Raw genomic sequence first — 18,192 nt, forward strand, 5'->3', positions numbered from 1 at the left:
CAGAAAGCACTCTTTTTTGCGGATATAATCGTGTGGGCTGATGAAAAGATTATATCTTTTATTTTCCGTTTTTTTTTTAAAAAATTTAATCCTTTTTTTATTTTCATATTTTTTTTAATCAGTTGTTTGTTATTTTTTTTTTCATTATTATTTCTCCCCCTTTTTCATAAGTCTATAATTTTCCTTTGTTTTATCTTCATTTTGAACTTATATATATATATATATATAATGGAAATTAAAACTATGCAAACAATTAAACAATTTTTCATTCTGTGTCAATAATATTCTGCATTAATTCAATCTTCTCTCCTTTTCTAGATTCAAAATTTTGTGAAAAAATGAATGAGGTAATTTTTTTTTCATATGATTTATTGAGATTGCATTGTAAAAAATTGGTTATAAGAAATTATGTTCATTTAAAACATCACTAATTCTCTAATAATCGTTTCATTGTTATTTCTTTACAAATATTTCATAATTTTAATTTTATTTCATAACCGTCGTTGAACAGCCGACCCAATTTTATGGGTTTACGACTACTAATGTTCAACTCCGTAGCCTTGTAATTTTTAACCCAATCCAGATGAAAGGAAAACTCCTGGATCGAGTATTGGGAGAAATTTGCCTTCGTGGAGGACTTTTTTGATGGAGCTAACCCGCATTTGCGTTACATGGAGAGGAAGACCACGAGAACCTCTGTGGGTAGCCTGGCGGCAAGGGGACTCTAACCCATGAACCGTCTACCACTGAGGAAAGAAACAGAGTTCAAATCCCAAAATTTCTTTGAACCTGATAACTTGCCCATCAACATGCGCAAGGAGAATGCCTCTGTGACTAAGCGTTAATGAGATCTATGTCTGAAGCTTAAAAAAATCGGTTGAATTGTTTCTGAGAAATCGGATTTTAAATATTTGTATTTTTAAAATTCGATTTCACAAGAAATATAAAATATGTTTTTGTGTCTGATTTCGTAACTTAAAATATTGTCTGCATTAATTAGCATAGTCACCCCCTCAAAGCATTAAAATTGAGTCCTAGAGCGTGAAAACACGATCATTATTTAGATCAAAAGTTATTCAGTGTGGCGAGTCTTATGTTCTTCGCACTGTACTTTATTTCTTGCAGGATATGAAAAAGCATTGATCACATAAATATTTCATAATTTCCTTGCATTCTTTAAATCACTGACACGAAAAGCTTAGAGTTTGAAAGTTAAATGAACAAATTCATAAAAAGTGCTTTTTAGAATTAAAAAAAACTATTTCATGTAAACATGAATTTAAACTTTTTAATATCTCCTCATGTTTAACCAAGCTAATTTTTTATTAAAAATCATTTTGAATATTCGTGAAAATTAAATTCTGTAGTTAAGTTTGTCTTCTAAAAGTAGCGAAGTAGTGATTACATTTCAAAACTAGCTTGTTAGCTACATAGAAAATGTAGTTTTTCCGACCATTGTGTGAATTCATAGTTAAAAATTTAGTCTTTTTCATTCTTTTGTAAATTATTTTTGCTTTTATTGGAATGATATGTAGTTTTATGATCATATTTCTATTGATAAATAGTATTGTTACAATTATTTGGGAGGATAATTAAAATATATCTTTTAGGAGGACTGTGAAAATCTCATACTTTTATCTAGGGAGCTTCATCAGCTACTAACAACAAACGCAGGTATGTAAAAATAGAGTAATTGAAAACTTAATTTTAGTTAGAAAAATAAATTGATAAAAGGCAATTTTTTTTAAAAAAATAATAAAAATTTTTTTATTTAAAATCTAGGGGTAAAAACCAAGATCTTTTAAAACCACTTTTTACTCTATTGATTTTGATTTTATCACTCCCTTTTTTTCGCGTATTTATATTTAAAAGGAAATCATTAATATAATTTGGTATTATTTTAATTAAATAAAAATAGAATAATGGAAAACTAAATTTTTTATTGACAGTCTCGGGGTAAAAAACCAAGAGTGGTATTTTTTTGTAGCATTTTCAATTTTTTCTATTGATTTAGATTTTATCTCCCTTTTTTTTCACTTATTAATATTTAAAAGGAAATCATTAATATAATTTTGTATTTTTTAATTCATTTATTTTGTTTTCAATTTTAGATTATTATGTTGATGTCTGGATTTTGTTTCTTAATTTAAATATCATATCTGAAAGACTGAAGTTTTAAAAAGTGATGAATTTAATCCTGCATTAGTCTTAATTATTATCACAACACAGGATGTTTCTCGAAACAAAAAAGTTTTTGAGAAGGTTGAGTTTTTAGTTTGGCAAGTACAGGATTCATATTTGTCCTTATTAAAGATATTGTCCTGATTCTCAGTATTTTGTCCTGATATTCCTGATTTCTTTTTGTTAGGTCAGAATGTATCATATCATCTAACAAGCAATTTTAAAAGAATCACTCTGATTTCTTTCTGTAGATAAGAAATACAAACTCTTTTCATCATTAGCTAATTATAGACACATAATCCAAAGTCATGCTCATCTATGGTCTTTCATTCATAGGCTACTGAAGAAGTGCAAATTTTTTATTTATCTATTTATTTTGAAATAAAAGAATCTAACTGTGCACTTGCTGAACTCCAAAATATGTCTGATTAAATATAAATACTGCAGCATTGATCATATTATGCCTCCTATTTTAGAAAATATAATAATTTTATTCATTTTTTTGTCTTTTATATTGTTTTATCGTTTTCTTACATCATTTGCTTTCTTAAATGATTACAGTTTAAAATAAAAATTTCTAGTTTTCTTTAAAAGTCTTGAAGGAAATATTTATGTTGGATTACACTTTGTTTTCAAATCATAGTAATCTGTTTAATTACTATTATTATTTTATTTTAATAAACCATGAAAGTAGTCATTGAATTTGGGAGTCATTCACTAGTTTTTGATTGTATTGTTTTGATACAGTGCTAATTTTAGTTGTTTTGTGTTGGTGTGTTTATTCAATTATAACAAAACTTAAGAATTTTTTAAAAATCATAAACACAATATGATATTTTGAATCTTCTAATAAACATTCACTATTTACTCATCATTCAGCTTTATAATCTTGTTTCAGACTTTTTTCTTCTTATAAAAAAAGAAACTCAGCATTTTTGGTGTCAAAATTTTTTCTAAATATGTCACATTGCTAATTGGAAAGTGGTGATAAAGATAAACTTATTATCATATTTAGTCATTTTTTCTCTTGTCCAACAAATTGCATTGAAAACATTGCTTTTAATTTTTTTGTACTTTTCATTTCGTTCATTGCAATCAAAAGTATTTTTAAATGTCCATTTACTTTAAGTAATAGCTTTTACTTTCTAGATAACAATGCAATGTGTTTTCTTATCATTTATTTTGTATACTTCACTGTGTAGAAAATATACTTTTAGTATGTAGATTTAGGTAATTATTCTTTAGTGTGTAAATTGTATACGATTTAGTTTTGAATTAATTTATTTTAGCATGGAAATAACTTAAGAGTTGCCAGAAAATGACAGGAATTTAAAAATCACCTGAAATAACAGGGAATTTTGAGTTTTTCTATACAAACTGGGAAAATACAGGGAATTGTATTGCTTATTTTCGTCTTTTAAAAGTGGTGACCACTCAAAGCGTGATCCATGGGATATTTAATGATGATATTTCAGCTATACTAAACTATTTCATTTACTATAGCATTATTTGTTTTTAGTATGTTAAGTTGTTCCTTATTTCTTTAAGTTTTTCCAGCTATGAAAACTAGTACAATTAGCCTAATATAGCTCCCTCAAAAGCACAGTGATAGGGTGTTTCATCATAACAAGGATGAGATTTTTCCGCTTTTCAGCGGATTTCTGCCTTTTTTGCTTTTGTCTCTCGAATTTCAGCCTTTTTATCAAAAACTCTGATTCTCTAAAAGTTTCAGTTTTTTGAGTAAATATTCCATTTTTCTGAAAATTCAACCGTTGAAATGAAATAAATATATTTATTTCCGATTTTCAAAGATAAACAGAAAATTGAAACTACGTAGCTGCCAACCCTTCCGCATTTTTAATTATTTTAGCTATTTTCTCCGCTTTTACGAGCAGAAAATAAGATTTTTCGCATTTTTTTGTATTTACGTGTTTTTAAAATCCTATGCAGCGACTCGTATTCACGCAAGTTTCAAACCCAATATGTGGTTGTAATATCAAACATCAATTTTCGTAATTACACACGATTTAAAAATTAGGCTTTGCATTCATATCCACACGTTACAGAAATTATCAACCGTGATTCAATATTTTCACATTTTTAAAATCCTATATTGAGTTTCATATTCGCGTGATTTTAAAGTCCAATATCGGGATTCATATTCACGCGATTTTAAAATCCAAGATCGCAATTCTTGTAAAAGAAAGATTTTTTTTCTTGAATTAGNGCGTAATCTATGGGATATTTAGCCATGATATTTCAGCTATACTAAACTATTTCACTTACTATAACATTATTTAAATATGTTCAGCTGTTTTCCCACCAATTAAAACTAATAAATATAGTTAGCCCTATATAGCTCACAAAAGAGCACAGTAATTGTTGTTTCCTTTTAATATATTGTGTATAATAGTACAGGGAAAACACAGGGAATTTTTTTTCCAGATTTGAGTGGCAACCCTGTTATTAAAAAAAAATTAATATTAATGTATGTTCTCAGAGTAGTTTAATGTGCTAAACTAGACATTCTCAAGTTATAATTGTCTCCTTTGTGACTGTAGAAAAATATAATTTCTAGCTTTATTTTTTTCATTTTTAATTTTACTTTTTACTAAATGTTAAGTGTCGATGGTAATTATTCATATGTTAATAAATTAGTACACAATTAATTTTATATCAACACGTAGTTATTTATTATCTTAAATTGTCTGGAATTTGTTATTAAACGATTGCACGCTCATAAGATTTACTTGCGTGAAAATTCAGCTTTTTTGCCTTTTGCCCAATCTCATCCTTGTCATATATTGTGTATGATATGTGCAGGGATTTTTTTTTCTCTCCAGATTTGAGTGGCAACCCTGTAAACTATATATATTAGTTTTCTTTTAAACTTATTTCGATCATTTTTATATTGCGGAACCCATTTACGAAATCAACAAAATTCAGCTTCCTAGATTTCACACATTATCTACATATGTTTTAAAGAAATATGATGCACAAAACAAGATTTAAAATAGAGTTGTATTCTAGTGTCTTTGTGTTTCACCAAATAATACCCTTATTTTTTAATTAAAGGTTGTCCTGATTATTATTTTCAAGCAGTACAAAGCCTGCAGGTGGCATTTAGAGTTTTTTTTTTATAGTGTCAATAGTATATAAATTAATTTTAATATATATTAATAAACACTAATATAGATAGTTCAAAACTATAATCCTTACTCTAGTTTGTATAATTTATGAATGTATAAAGTTCCGTTAATTTTAATCGGATCAATAAACTATCTTATTTCTCTTTTTTCTGAATTAATTGATAATGGATATTGCATTACATGATAACATTTAGATTTTCCTAATAAATTCACTGCAACTGCATCTTTTATTTAATCTTCCATTTTTAAGGTTGAAAATCATTTGATACTATTTTACAGGCATTTATGATTGTGCTACAGATGAAGAAAATTTGACTCGTGAAATGACCATTCCAGATGCAAGAATAGCTATGAAAGATTATTTTAATCATGAAACTAAATATGAGGTAATTGTTTTAATAGTTGTATTTTTTTGTAAATTATTATGTATATTTACATTTATTTATTATTATTTTTTGTCTGTATAACAATAATCTATTTTACATTAGCACTTAAATACCATATTACTTGGCAGAACACTGTTTGCTATACCAGGGTTAGTACAAGCTCTTAAAATCTTTTAGAGGTTTCATAATAATTGAAGAAAAAAATTTTTCGTTGGATTTTTTCCCCCCGTAAATTATTATGTATATTTACAATTTTTATTTATCTGTATAATAATATATTAGCACTTAAATATTGCTTCGCAGAACACTGTTTGCTATATCAATGTTAGTATGAGCTTTTAAAATTTTTTACAAGTTTCATAATTGTTAAAATATTTTAAAACTATTTTTTTTCAATGGATTTTTGTTTTTGTAAATTATTATGTATATTTACAATTTTTATTTATTTATTTTTTATTGTCTGTTTAATAATAATCTATTTATATTAGCACTTAAATACCATATTATTTCGCAGAATACTGTTTGCTATACCAGGATTAGTACGAGCTCTTAAAAACCTTTAGAAGTTTCATAACTATTAAACAGTTTTTAAAGGATTTAATGCTTATTTTTCATTGTTGTATTTAAAATTTTTTCCAGGCATAATTTCTTGGAATGTTTTTAATTTAGTCCTCATGCAGAAAATTCTCTCTCTCTCTCCATTTAAATACAACCCCTTTTTACAAGAAACGCTAACTTAATTAATGAGATATCATCTAAATAAAATAAAACGAATCCAATAACTTTTGTTCTAATGTTTCTGTTTTACAATACTAGGACTTTTTCTTTGTGATTTGAGGGCTTAATCTTAATTTCTGAAAATTATTTCATGCAGACGATATTTTAAGTTGCCAAATTAAACACTAGTTCTTTTTAATTAACATATTCTCTTTTAGATCAAATTCTCAAAATATTGCAGATGTAGCTATAATCTGGAAAATATTGTCTTTGCATTTTTGGATGAAGAGCAATTAAAAATTTGGTCCCCTTAATGTTAATTTTGGCATATTTTGCGATATCTTTGCCGACAAAGCAAAAAAAAAGAAAATTCTTACTGAAGTCTTGTTTTATTACCTTAATACAAGTGAGACTTATTCAGAAGGTTAGCAAATATTTTATTCACCATAGCTGATCTATTTTTCATCCAGACTGTTGCCATTCAACATATAAGAAATAATTTATAATCATCTTGCTTAATCGGTTCATTATTGATTAACAGTAATACTACAGAGAAAAAAAAGTAATGAGAGAAATGCTATAAACAAAATAAAATTAAGATTAAAAAAAAAGACCAAAAGGCTATAAACAAAATAAAATTAAGANGGTTCATTCTGGATTAAGAATAATACTACAGAGAAAAAAAAGTAATGAGAGAAATGCTATAAACAAAATAAAATTAAGATTAAAAAAAAAGACCAAAAGGCTATAAACAAAATAAAATTAAGAAGAAAAAAATGACCGAAATGCGATAAACAAAATAAAATTAAGAAGAAAAAAAATTAGCGAAATGCTATAAACAAAATAAAATTAAGAAGAAAAAAAATGAGCGAAATGCTATAAACAAAACGAGAAAATGAAGAGCATTTAACGAGCAAAATTGGTGTAAATAAATAAACAGCGTGAACCAACTAGTGGTATTTGTTCATCAAATTCTATGGCAGATAAAATTTTGGAAGGGGCGTAATGTGGCGTAACTACCACTACAAATATTAAATACTAAATCACTATTATATAAGACATGTTAACTTGATTCTATCAGGGGGTACCTTTTGATAGATGAAGGCTGACATGGTCGATATATAATTCCCCTCAGTACACAATTAGCTTGTTTATCCAGAAACAATTCCAGGTAAAAAATAAATTTTTTATTTTAGTTACTAGTGGTCGAAATGATTTTGTAACATATTCAGATTTATACAGGTATTGTTAGGTATGAAAATTATTACATCAAATTAATCTATTAAATTTTAAATGATGAAATCCCTAATTTAAAGAGAATTGGTCTAATAATTCTTAAAAATTTAAAAGTTTAAAACTGTAATTTTTAACAAAATAGGCAAAAGGTGATTGATTTTAGTGGGCAAGTAATTTAGTGAGAGTAATTTTAGTGAACATAAGCTTTAAGTTATGAATATATGTTTTTTTAAATATATGAATATATGTTTAAGTTATGAATATATGTTTAAGTTGTACCTTTGCCGGAATATAGTTCTTATCAGAATTGTTTTAGTAATGAAATGTTTTACAAGTAAATGAAATGTCTTAAAATGGTATGACTTGTTCCCTAGGACAGGTAACATAGTGAAAGAGCATAATTTCATGTTTATATTCTAAAATTATGCTAAAGCTGCTTAATGTTATTTGTTTTTCTTTTTCCTTTATAATTGTGATTTATGATATTTATTGAAAAATAAACAATATATCAAATCAAGTTTTGAGCTATGTTTTAGAAAAACTTATTAGCTAGTGATGACTGTGTTTAAAGTTTGGTTTGTTGTTAAAATTCTTGTATTTTCTATTAAAAAAATGATATACCTTTAAAAACTGTATCTGTTTGTGATGTTTTAAAGTTCTATAGTACTGTTTCAATACTTGTTTTTGTGTTTTGTTTTGTTTTTTAACTAGTATCTATTTATTTATTTCTAGGGGGACAAGTTTGAATTCCTTTTCACTAAATCTGTCTTATTGTTGATCAGATTTCCTGAAATGGGAATTAAGTAAGTTAGTTTGTTTCAATTATAATTCATGATGATGAATGCTGAATTTTATGGCATGTTTCTTTTCTGCATTTTAGTTTTTCTATTGAAAGAAATTTTGAACAAAAAATCATCTCACATTAAGTAGAATAAATCTGGACTCTCCAGTATATTATTTTAAATTTTAATCAAATGTGATTACAGATATCTGACAAGCATTAAGTTCTGCCAAAATTCCGACTGCAATAAAAAAATTAATAAAAATAAATAAATAATAAAAATAACTTCACTAAGTGTTATAAAGCTTTAAACATAAACAAAATTTTCATTCTGATTTTTTTTTTAAATCTAAAGTTACAAAGACTTAAAAAATATTTCTACAAAATATCTTTGAATTTAATCAAAAAATTCCAAATTGCAATAATGTTTACCCTTCAATGCACCCACACAAAATATGCAACCAAAATTTTTATTGTCTTCCTTTTTTGCATTTTAAGTTAAGTTTAACCTTTTTCTTAACAGCTAAGATTTACATAATGTATGTTTCTTATCTAATTTTGATTCTATTGGGCCTCCTAACTGCCGATGCTTTACAGATCTTGTTTAAACAGATATTAAGAGAGTTTGTAAGATTCTTTTAAAATGAAGGTGTAAGATTGGACACTTTTGGTTAACCCTCATATGGTAAAAATAGTGTTTTGCACTTAAAAAAAAAAAAAAAAAAAAAAAAATTTTTNAAAAAAAAAAAAATAATTGCTTAGTCATTCAATCTAAAACTAGCTAACTATTTTAGCTGTGTGAAAAATTTTGTTTCAGTTTTTTTTCTTCTAGAAACAAATCTTATTATATTAGATTTTCTGGCTCTTTTGTACTACAGTGTAACGTCTCATATCCGGACGTCCCTTTTCCGGAAGGATCGATTTCCCGGACTCTTTTTAACAATCAAAATAAACAAACATCTCTTCATCTTCCCCTTTCTTTAAAAAAGAAAAAAAAAAGGTCTTTTTGCACGTTTTCTCTTCTAGCTTGCACTGAACCCCTGATTTATGCATTGAACCCATAAATCACAAAGGGGAAGAAGAGAAGATCTACCAAGACCATTGAGTGACCGTTAGCGACGCTCCTACTCTGTAATGCATTAAAAGAGGGAGATTTGTTTTCAAAAGACCACAACTGCGTCCCCTCCCCTCTCTTTTCCTATGCAGCTGGCTAGTAAAAGAGGCATTTCCTGGAAACTTTTTATTGAAAGAAAAGGGTAAACGCTGCAAGCATTAACGTTGAGGGGGAGTCAAAATGGAACATTTGAATAGGTCTAAAGGGATACATGTCCTTGAGAAACATTCATTCTTCCCCTGACCATGTAATATTTAGGAGGCGGGGAAAAAAAGGGGGTAACATTCTTTCTTTAGCAGATTCCAGGGGTGATTGTGCTCCGGAAAAAGTCCGGATTTCCGGAATTTTCACTAACTCTGATCCGGAAGTTTCCGGAAATCGAAGGTCCAGTTGTTTTAACAAATCATTGATCACAAAACTTTCCGGAAATCAATGATACAGGGTTGCCTCCGACAACTAAAAAGCTACTATTTTCGGCCTTAGGCGACTATGGCGCTTTTTTTTGTGCCTGAAAAGGCTAAAAAAGCAACTATTTTCAGGAATAGGCGACTATTGGGAGACTTTTTTACTCTTAGCGAAGTTTTTTCGCAAAAATGAACGTTACTTTTCAGTCCCCTCGCTAATACGTGCGTAGTGCTGCCTACCACGTGCATGTGCTCAGTGACGTCATCACGCTAATCACTCCCTTGTTATTTAACCCCACGGAAGAAAAAAAAAATCTGCTTTCCTTCATTATTCTCTCGTTCAAGTGGAAGCGTNATTTTTTTTTCTAATACATATTTTATGTTTGATTGATTAGATATTCTAATACTAAAACATTATTCCCCTTAAAAATAATGTTTATTTATGTTTTGCTTCTTAGATTCAGATTGTTTATTAGATCATTTTAAGCTTTGTTTACCTTAGGGGTCAATTATACAGAAAAATCTATTATACGGACTTCTGGAAGTCCCACCGATTCCGGATATGCGACTTTACACTGTATTATATTCTTTTCTCATATCATGCCATCTTTCTTTTATTATCTGCATTTTCACTTATTCCTATTTAACTAGATCCACAAGGAACCAAGCTAAGGAAAAAGAGAAGTCTCAAAATTTCTATATAATTTGAAATATTATAAAACTGTATTAAAAATAAATTATGGAATTAATAATGTAGTTAAAGGTAAAAAATTAAAAGCTCATTATATTAAGCGTAGCGTTTTTAAAGAGTGCTCATTTTTTATATTCATTTTTAAAAGCCCTTAAAGGTGCTTAAGTGCTTAATTTTCCCTTTTCGAAAATGAGATTTTTTTCTCACGATCACCCCTAAGTATATTTCGACATGCTAAAGAAAACTAACTGGCGTAGTGAAGGATTACAGTGTAAATATGAAAAAATTTGCTGTTATTGGCACAGAAGCTACCTTTTGGCAATAATATCGGGTTTGAAGAGACTGGTCGACGGAATAATTCCAAAGTGCAATTATTCATGCAACGTGAAATTTTTATGAGATGTGGGTTGAGAAAACTCTATTCTTGCTAATTGACAATTAATAAGAAGAATATGTTTTCAGATCTTATCCTGTGTATGAAGAAGAAAAAAAAGGTGTACTATCCCTACAAGTGAATGAAACCATCCCTTTTAGTGCCTTGGAGGCTATACAAGGGTCCAAGTCTCTCATGTGTCGCATTCGCCTCTCTCTCAAGTGGACTCTTACAAAAATTATACTTTTGTGTGGTGGTAAGTCACCATTTAAATTATTTCTGAAATCCTGAAATTATATATTTAAATCTCCTGCTTATTATGTCGCATTCCCCTCTTTCTCAAGTGGACTCTTACAAAAATTATACTTTTTGTGCGGTAGTAAGTCACCATTCAAATTATTTCTGAAATCCTGAAATTATATATTTAACATGGTGCATAGGGTTTTCAAAAAGTGTTTAATTTCCATTTTCAAAAAGGAGATTTTCTTTTCTTTACCATGTCTATTTTCGCCACACATTATGCAAAAACGTGCTTTTCACATTGTTCCATTCAATGTTTTTAGCACATTCAACAATAATCCATTACGAATTGACGTCTGTCGGTAGCGTATGAAAGCGCTAATCGTTTTACATATTTGATGAAATGCTTGTGAGTCTACTGAGCTGGATTCGGTGAGATTCTTGCCCTCTCATGTGCAACTCTGCTTTCCAGATATTCTCAATTTCAGTATTCATTTTCCACCCTCTGATACCGAACCAAAAAATCTCTTAATCGTTTTATAATAGCTAATAATTTAAAAAAAAAAGAGTTCTTTGTCAGAAACTAGTTATTTTATCATAATCATGTAATGTCTTTAAAAATTATTTTACATTTTGTTTATAGTATATAGTGCCTAAAAATATTTTTGAGTGCTTAAAAAGTACTTAAAAAAGTGCTTATTTTAATATTTTTTGTTGAAAGATTTGGCTGAGCACCCTGTTTATATCTCCTGCTGATTATTATTGTCTTTTCTTTCTTTTTTTAGTTGTGAAATACAGTCGGACTTCTGTTTAACGAACTTCCATTTTGCGAATTTCTCTATTTTTCTATATTTCTCGATTTTTTTTCTTTTTCCTGTAACATACCTGCCAAGTCTCCTGTTTTTTATAACTATCTCCTGTTTACCCGTATATTCTCAAATTTCTCCGTATTTGTGGAAAAAATTTAAAAAAAAAATTGCTTATAAAATATCCATGGATACTACTGCCAGTACTGCAATATGTTGAGTGCTAATAGTTTAAGTACCCCTTGTGGTCAAGTTACCCATAGGACGCTTTCATGGTTTTCCTCTCTATATAACGCAAATGTGGGTTAGTTCCTTCAAAATGTCCTCCACGATGGCAAATTTTTGCCAATACTTGATTGATCCAGTATTCTTCCAGTCTAGTCTTCTGGATTGGGTTCAAAATTACAAGGCGACGGAGTTGAATATTAGTAGCCGTAAATCTAAAATTATGTGGGCTGTTTAACAACGGCTATGAAATAGCTTAATGATTTTAAAAAATCCTTTATAGATTAAGATTTATATACATATTTTTTACTTCGCTAAATGTAAGTGCTTATATTATTTTCAATTTTGAATTTCTCTTTTTGACATACACGATTATACATGATGTATCAAAACTTTTTTCATAGCTCAAAAAATGTTGCTAGTAAAATCTCCGTTATTTTATTTCTACAGTGTTGGCAGGTATGCAATAAAATTTTGGAAATTTCTTTATAAAATGACTTCTAAATAGCAAAATTTTCTATTTAACGAAATTTTCTTTGAGATCTACTTTCCCTATTTCCCAAAATATTTCAGAACATTTCAAACTTGTTAACGCATTTTATAGGGGAAATGGCCTTGAATTGATTTTCGAAGCCACTTTTCCTGAAAGCATTAAAACCCCTTTCCCTTTTTGTTTGCATTTCAAACGATAAACTCACACAAAATTAACCGATTTTATCAGTAACAATTAAACTTAAGAATGCATGTGATAATGTATGTTTAAAATTACTTTTATAGTAAATGCAGCTATAATTTTATACACAAATTTAGCTTTTTTTAGTTGAAAATGTATGTAGTATGATAGTGGTACACTGGATAATGTTTTGCTCTATTCTTGCTTTCCATGCAGATTTCTTTTATGGTTAAGATTTATAAAATAAATAGTATATATATATACTAGCTTACAAGATGAAGGTGTATCAATTGCTATTTTAATTATGTCTAGTGTTTATGAATTTAAAACCTATTTTGTGTTTATGTATTTCAAAAGGTGATTTTCTACTTAACAAACTTTTTATAGGGATTTAGTGACTTCGTTAAATAGACATGGCGCGTAGCGTTTTTAAAAAGTACTTAAAGGTGCTTATTTTAAATTTTTGTTTTTAAAAGTCCTTAAAGGTGCTTTTTTGCAGGTGTGTTTGGGCGTTTTTAAAAAGTGCTTAGTTTTCCTTTTTCCAAAATGAGATTTTTTTTCTTTACCATGTTGATTTTCGTCACGTATTACGCAAAAGCATGCTTTTCACAATTCATTCAGCCACAATTTATTTCGGTGTACCATCGGTCCATAGTGTATGAAAGCCTCAATCATTTTACATGTTTGATTAAACACTTGCGAGTCCGCGTTTGCATCTACTGAGCTGGGTTCGGTGAGATTATTGCACTCTCATGTGCAACTGCTGCACTTTGCAAGATATTCTCAATTTCAGGCTTCATTTTCCACCCTCTGATATCAAATTGAAAAATCTCTCGATCATTTTATAATGGCTAATATGATCAAGAAAAGAGTTCTTTGTCTGTATCTAGTTAATTTATCATCATATAAAGTCGTTGAAAATTATTATGCATTTTGTTAAAGTATATAGTGCTTAAAAATATTTTTTGAGTGCTTTAACCCCTTAACTGCCGAGTAAAATTAATGTGATTCACTCCCCAGTGCCACGGTTTTTCGCTCAAGTGCACTTTCTTACACGGTTTTTTGGTGGAGAAAATGATGCACGCTTTGTAATTTAAAAACAGTTTAATTTTACAAGACAAGAAATAGGAAAGAATGAAAGTACAAAATTTGAATTAAATAATAAAAATACAATATAAAAGATGTTAAAACTTAGCTGTTGTATGATAAATCCTGAAACATGGTTGGACACATAAACCAACATCACATTCATCGCACTGATAGCGGGATTCACGACGAATTTTTTTTCTTGAACAAACAGCACATTTTCGCGATGCATTTTTCTTTGAAGACGTTGATGGAAAGAATAAAAAGCACCAAATACATACGGGAAACAAAAGCGAAAAAAGAATAAACCCGACCTTACTCAAATAAATACACACAAGCGATTAATACGATATCACTTTTCCATAACATCCTTTTCCCATTCCCCCTCCTCCGAAATTAGTAATACATTCGCAAAGCAAACACTTTCAAGGCCATTTTACTGCATTCTGAAGTAGGGGGTGTAGTTCTATTTATAGCAGCGCAATGCAAAGCATCGTACTTCGGGAAAGCGTATATATACGCCTGCGGCAGTTAACGCATCGTCTGGCCGAGACGTATATATACGCCCGCGGCAGTTAAGGGGTTAAAAGTACTTAAAAGGTACTTATTTTTTGTTGAATGATTTGGCTACGCACCTTGATAGAGGTCCAACTGTAGTTGTTGCTTTTTGTTTTATTCCTTAAAAGTGATAATTATGCTGCATTTGGTAGAAAAATTAAAATTCCTAATTGTTCAAACTGCTTAAAACAGCTTTTGAAATATTTTAATCTTAATACCTCTATTTGTTTACAGTTGGAGTTCTTTTATCTGTATGCTTCTTTGTTACAAAATTATGGAAGAAGCGGAAAGAAGACCAGGAAAAAATGTTTTATGAGATGGTTGAAAAAGTAATTGGTAAGTTCATCTCCTTTTCACATTGTCATTAAATTACGATAGGTATTCAAGACTCTGTTTCTTCAATTCCTACTGTTAGTAGGCACTCTCCTTATATCTTGTTCAAATTTTAATCGTTAATAAAATACTTTTTATTCATCAATTCAAGGTCAAATATATTTTTAAAACTTGTAGTAGATGGATGAAACTTGATGTTAATACAGTTTTTTCAAATATTAATTCATTAATTAAATAGGAATGAGAAACGAAGAAGAATTTTCTGATTTGTTAAGTGTTAGTCATTGTTTTAAATTTTACTTTAAGCAATACAGTTTTTCACACATTTTAAAAAATAACATCAGTGATAATTTCTAACTTATAGCTCTATTTGAACAAAAAAAAAATAGTTTATTGCGCATATATAAATATTTAATTTTTTTATATTCGCTGTGTCAGATAAATTCAATAAAGAATATGACGTGGTAGCACGTGTGGTCCACGTCACCAAATTTATATTTTTATAGTTGTCTGATACAACACGCCTTTTTTTTCTCAATTCCTGTTATTAGTTAACACTCTCCTTGCTATTCATTAACACTCTTCTTATTTATATATCTTGTTCAAATTTTCAATCGTTAATAAAATACTTTTTATTTATCCATACAAGTTCAAATACATTTTTTAAAACTTGTAGTGGATGACACTTGATGTTAATACAGTTTTTTCAAATATTAATTCATTCATTAAATTTGGTTAATTAATATATGGGAGAAATATTTTAATTATTTAATAAAAAGTAGCTAAAATAGAATGTTTCTTTGTTGACCTAAGTAGGAATTTACTTTAAAATTTTTTTTTTATATTACTTGTTTTCAGATATTCTTCAAGAAACTTCGGAGTGGTCTGTAAGCAGTGAACCTTATAAAGCTGTTGTGAAAGTTAGAGATGCTGTCATTCCTGCCAAGGAAAGGTAGGCACATAAACCAGGGTTCACGTAAACTTATTTTTTTCCTAAAAATGGATCCTCCACAAAATATTATGTTTAAAGAATATATCCTTCACAATATCCTTAAAAAAATAATCTTGCAAAATTATTTATTTTAAAACAGAGGTCTAGTGGTTACTGTACTGGACTATAAGACCAGTGATTGCAGGTTCGATTCCCACCTTAGACATGGCTGTAACTTTCTCTCTGTGTCTTCTATGTCCTTTCTTCTGTAACAGTAACAATGATCAGTTATTGAGATTCAAGTTAAATAATTCAAAAATCTATTACATTTATTATTTGTTGTAAAAATTTCACATTTCAGTGAAACTGCCATGTTTCTCTCATAATTTAGTTATGTTTTTTTGCTCATGAAATCTAATATTTTGCATTGCAAATTTTAAAAAAAATCACATAATAAAAATGTAATTGTATAGATATATATGGTCTGAATTTTCATTAAAATTTATCTGATATTCTTGGAAAAATCAGGGAGTTTATTTATTTATTATTATTTTTTTGTATGTCCGTCGTCGAACAACCGACCCAATTTTTGGGTTTACGACTACTATTGTCCACTCCGTAGCTTTGTAATTTCGAACCAATCCAGAAGACAAGGAAACCCCTGGATCAGTACCCCCAGAGGTATTGATTTGTTATGGGAACACGGAGGACTTGGCGACTCGACAGATTTAACGTGCATCAGTCACCTTTTACTACACGAGGAGTCTTTGGCCATCGGGGATCAAACTCTTGGACATGGGCCAAGTGCCCTACCAACCAGGCTATCCCAGCCTAGGCAGTTTATTTTCTGAAATTGAGTGAGAACCATGTAATACACTATCTGTCCGAAAGTATCTGGACACCCAGTAGACTTAGAGTGTCCTGAGGCGCACATTAATATGATGTTGGCTCCCCTTATGCATCGATGGCAGCCTGCACACGTCTTTGAAGTCTTCCCCCACCAGCTTTTGATAGGTGTCAACAGGAACTGACTTCTATCACAGCTGAAGTGAGGAAGGTCGATTTGGCTGACTATGTAATCTGAGCTCTAATTCATCTCAAAGGTGTTCTATAGGATTTAGATCAGGGCTCTGAGAAGGCCCGCCCATATTTTGAACACCCATTTCGTCAAACCACGTCTGTGTAAGCCTTGGTGTGTGAAAGGAGCAGTTATCCTGCAGGAAGAGAAACGGGCTGAAATATTGCCCTAGAGTAGGGAGTGCAGCATTGTCCAGAATGTCCACATACATCTCAGAGTTCATGTTAGCTCCACAGGAACTAACGGACACAAGCCAAACCACGAGATACATCCCCACACCATCATGTGTCCACCATAACAATCAGGTGTCCAGATACTTTTGGCGAGATAGTGTATATTTCTTCAAAAAAAATTTTTATTTTTTTTCTCAGATGGTAGGCAGTAATTTATAAAATTGCCTCGTATGTTAAATTTATTTGTTTATTCATTTATTTATTTAATTTGTGGCAGAAGAGGAAAATTGTGGCTTTGGGATAGAGTTGTAGCATTTATTGAAGAGAATGAGTCAAGGGTATCTGTGGAATATCGAACCATAAATGGAGAAGATTTTAAAGTATGGAAATGGCAACCATTCACTACCACAGAAGTAAGAGTTATTTTGAATTGTTCTAATTTTTTTAAATTTATATTACAGGTAATGCTAACATTAATCAAATAAAGAAATGAGAGGCTTTTATCCTAATTAAAACCTATCGTATATAACACAGAGTGTGTAGCGTTTTAAAAAAGTGCTTTGATGTGCTTATTTTTGATTTATGTTTTTTAAAAGCCCTTAAAGGTACTTTTTTTTAATTTGGGGTTTGTAAAAAATGCTTAATTCTCTATCTTTTAAAAAGAGGTTTTTCCTTTGCCGTGTCGATTGTCGTCATAAATTACAAAAAATACATGACTTTCACAATTTTCTCTGCAATATTTATCGGAAACTAGTTATTATGATCATGATTAGTTTTTTATAATGTTTTTGAATTTTATTGATTTTATGTGTATGAATAACGAACTTTAAACGATAGAAAAAAAGTCATTTTTATTACTGCACAGATCCTGATTATGAATTATTTTTTGGGGGGAAAGGTATTCAAAATATTTTTGAGTGCTTAAAGTGTGCTTATTTTTTGTTGAAAAATCTGGCTACGCCCCCTGTAACAGCATAGTTATAATTCCTAAACTTTTTCTTTGCATTATTTCCAGATTAGTACTTTGAAAACTCTTAAATTTCCACTTGCAAACTAC

General features: G+C 29.4%; 1 protein-coding gene across 4 annotated transcripts in view; it reads left to right on the plus strand.

Annotated features, from left to right (window-relative positions):
• LOC107455173 (inner nuclear membrane protein Man1) overlaps positions 1-18,192 on the plus strand; it is a 38,394-nt gene that overhangs the window by 10,826 nt on the left and 9,376 nt on the right. For all 4 annotated transcript variants that reach the window (XM_043052216.2, XM_043052217.2, XM_043052214.2 and 1 more), the window contains 8 exons: positions 319-347; positions 1,611-1,674; positions 5,610-5,716; positions 8,402-8,472; positions 11,122-11,288; positions 14,855-14,956; positions 15,812-15,905; positions 17,413-17,548. In XM_043052216.2, coding sequence (XP_042908150.1) covers positions 319-347; positions 1,611-1,674; positions 5,610-5,716; positions 8,402-8,472; positions 11,122-11,288; positions 14,855-14,956; positions 15,812-15,905; positions 17,413-17,548 — 770 coding nt within the window. The remainder of the gene's footprint in view (positions 1-318; positions 348-1,610; positions 1,675-5,609; positions 5,717-8,401; positions 8,473-11,121; positions 11,289-14,854; positions 14,957-15,811; positions 15,906-17,412; positions 17,549-18,192) is intronic.

The sequence above is a fragment of the Parasteatoda tepidariorum genome, chromosome 7, assembly GCF_043381705.1.
Source record: "Parasteatoda tepidariorum isolate YZ-2023 chromosome 7, CAS_Ptep_4.0, whole genome shotgun sequence".
In the NCBI taxonomy this organism is placed as follows: Eukaryota; Metazoa; Arthropoda; class Arachnida; order Araneae; family Theridiidae; genus Parasteatoda; species Parasteatoda tepidariorum.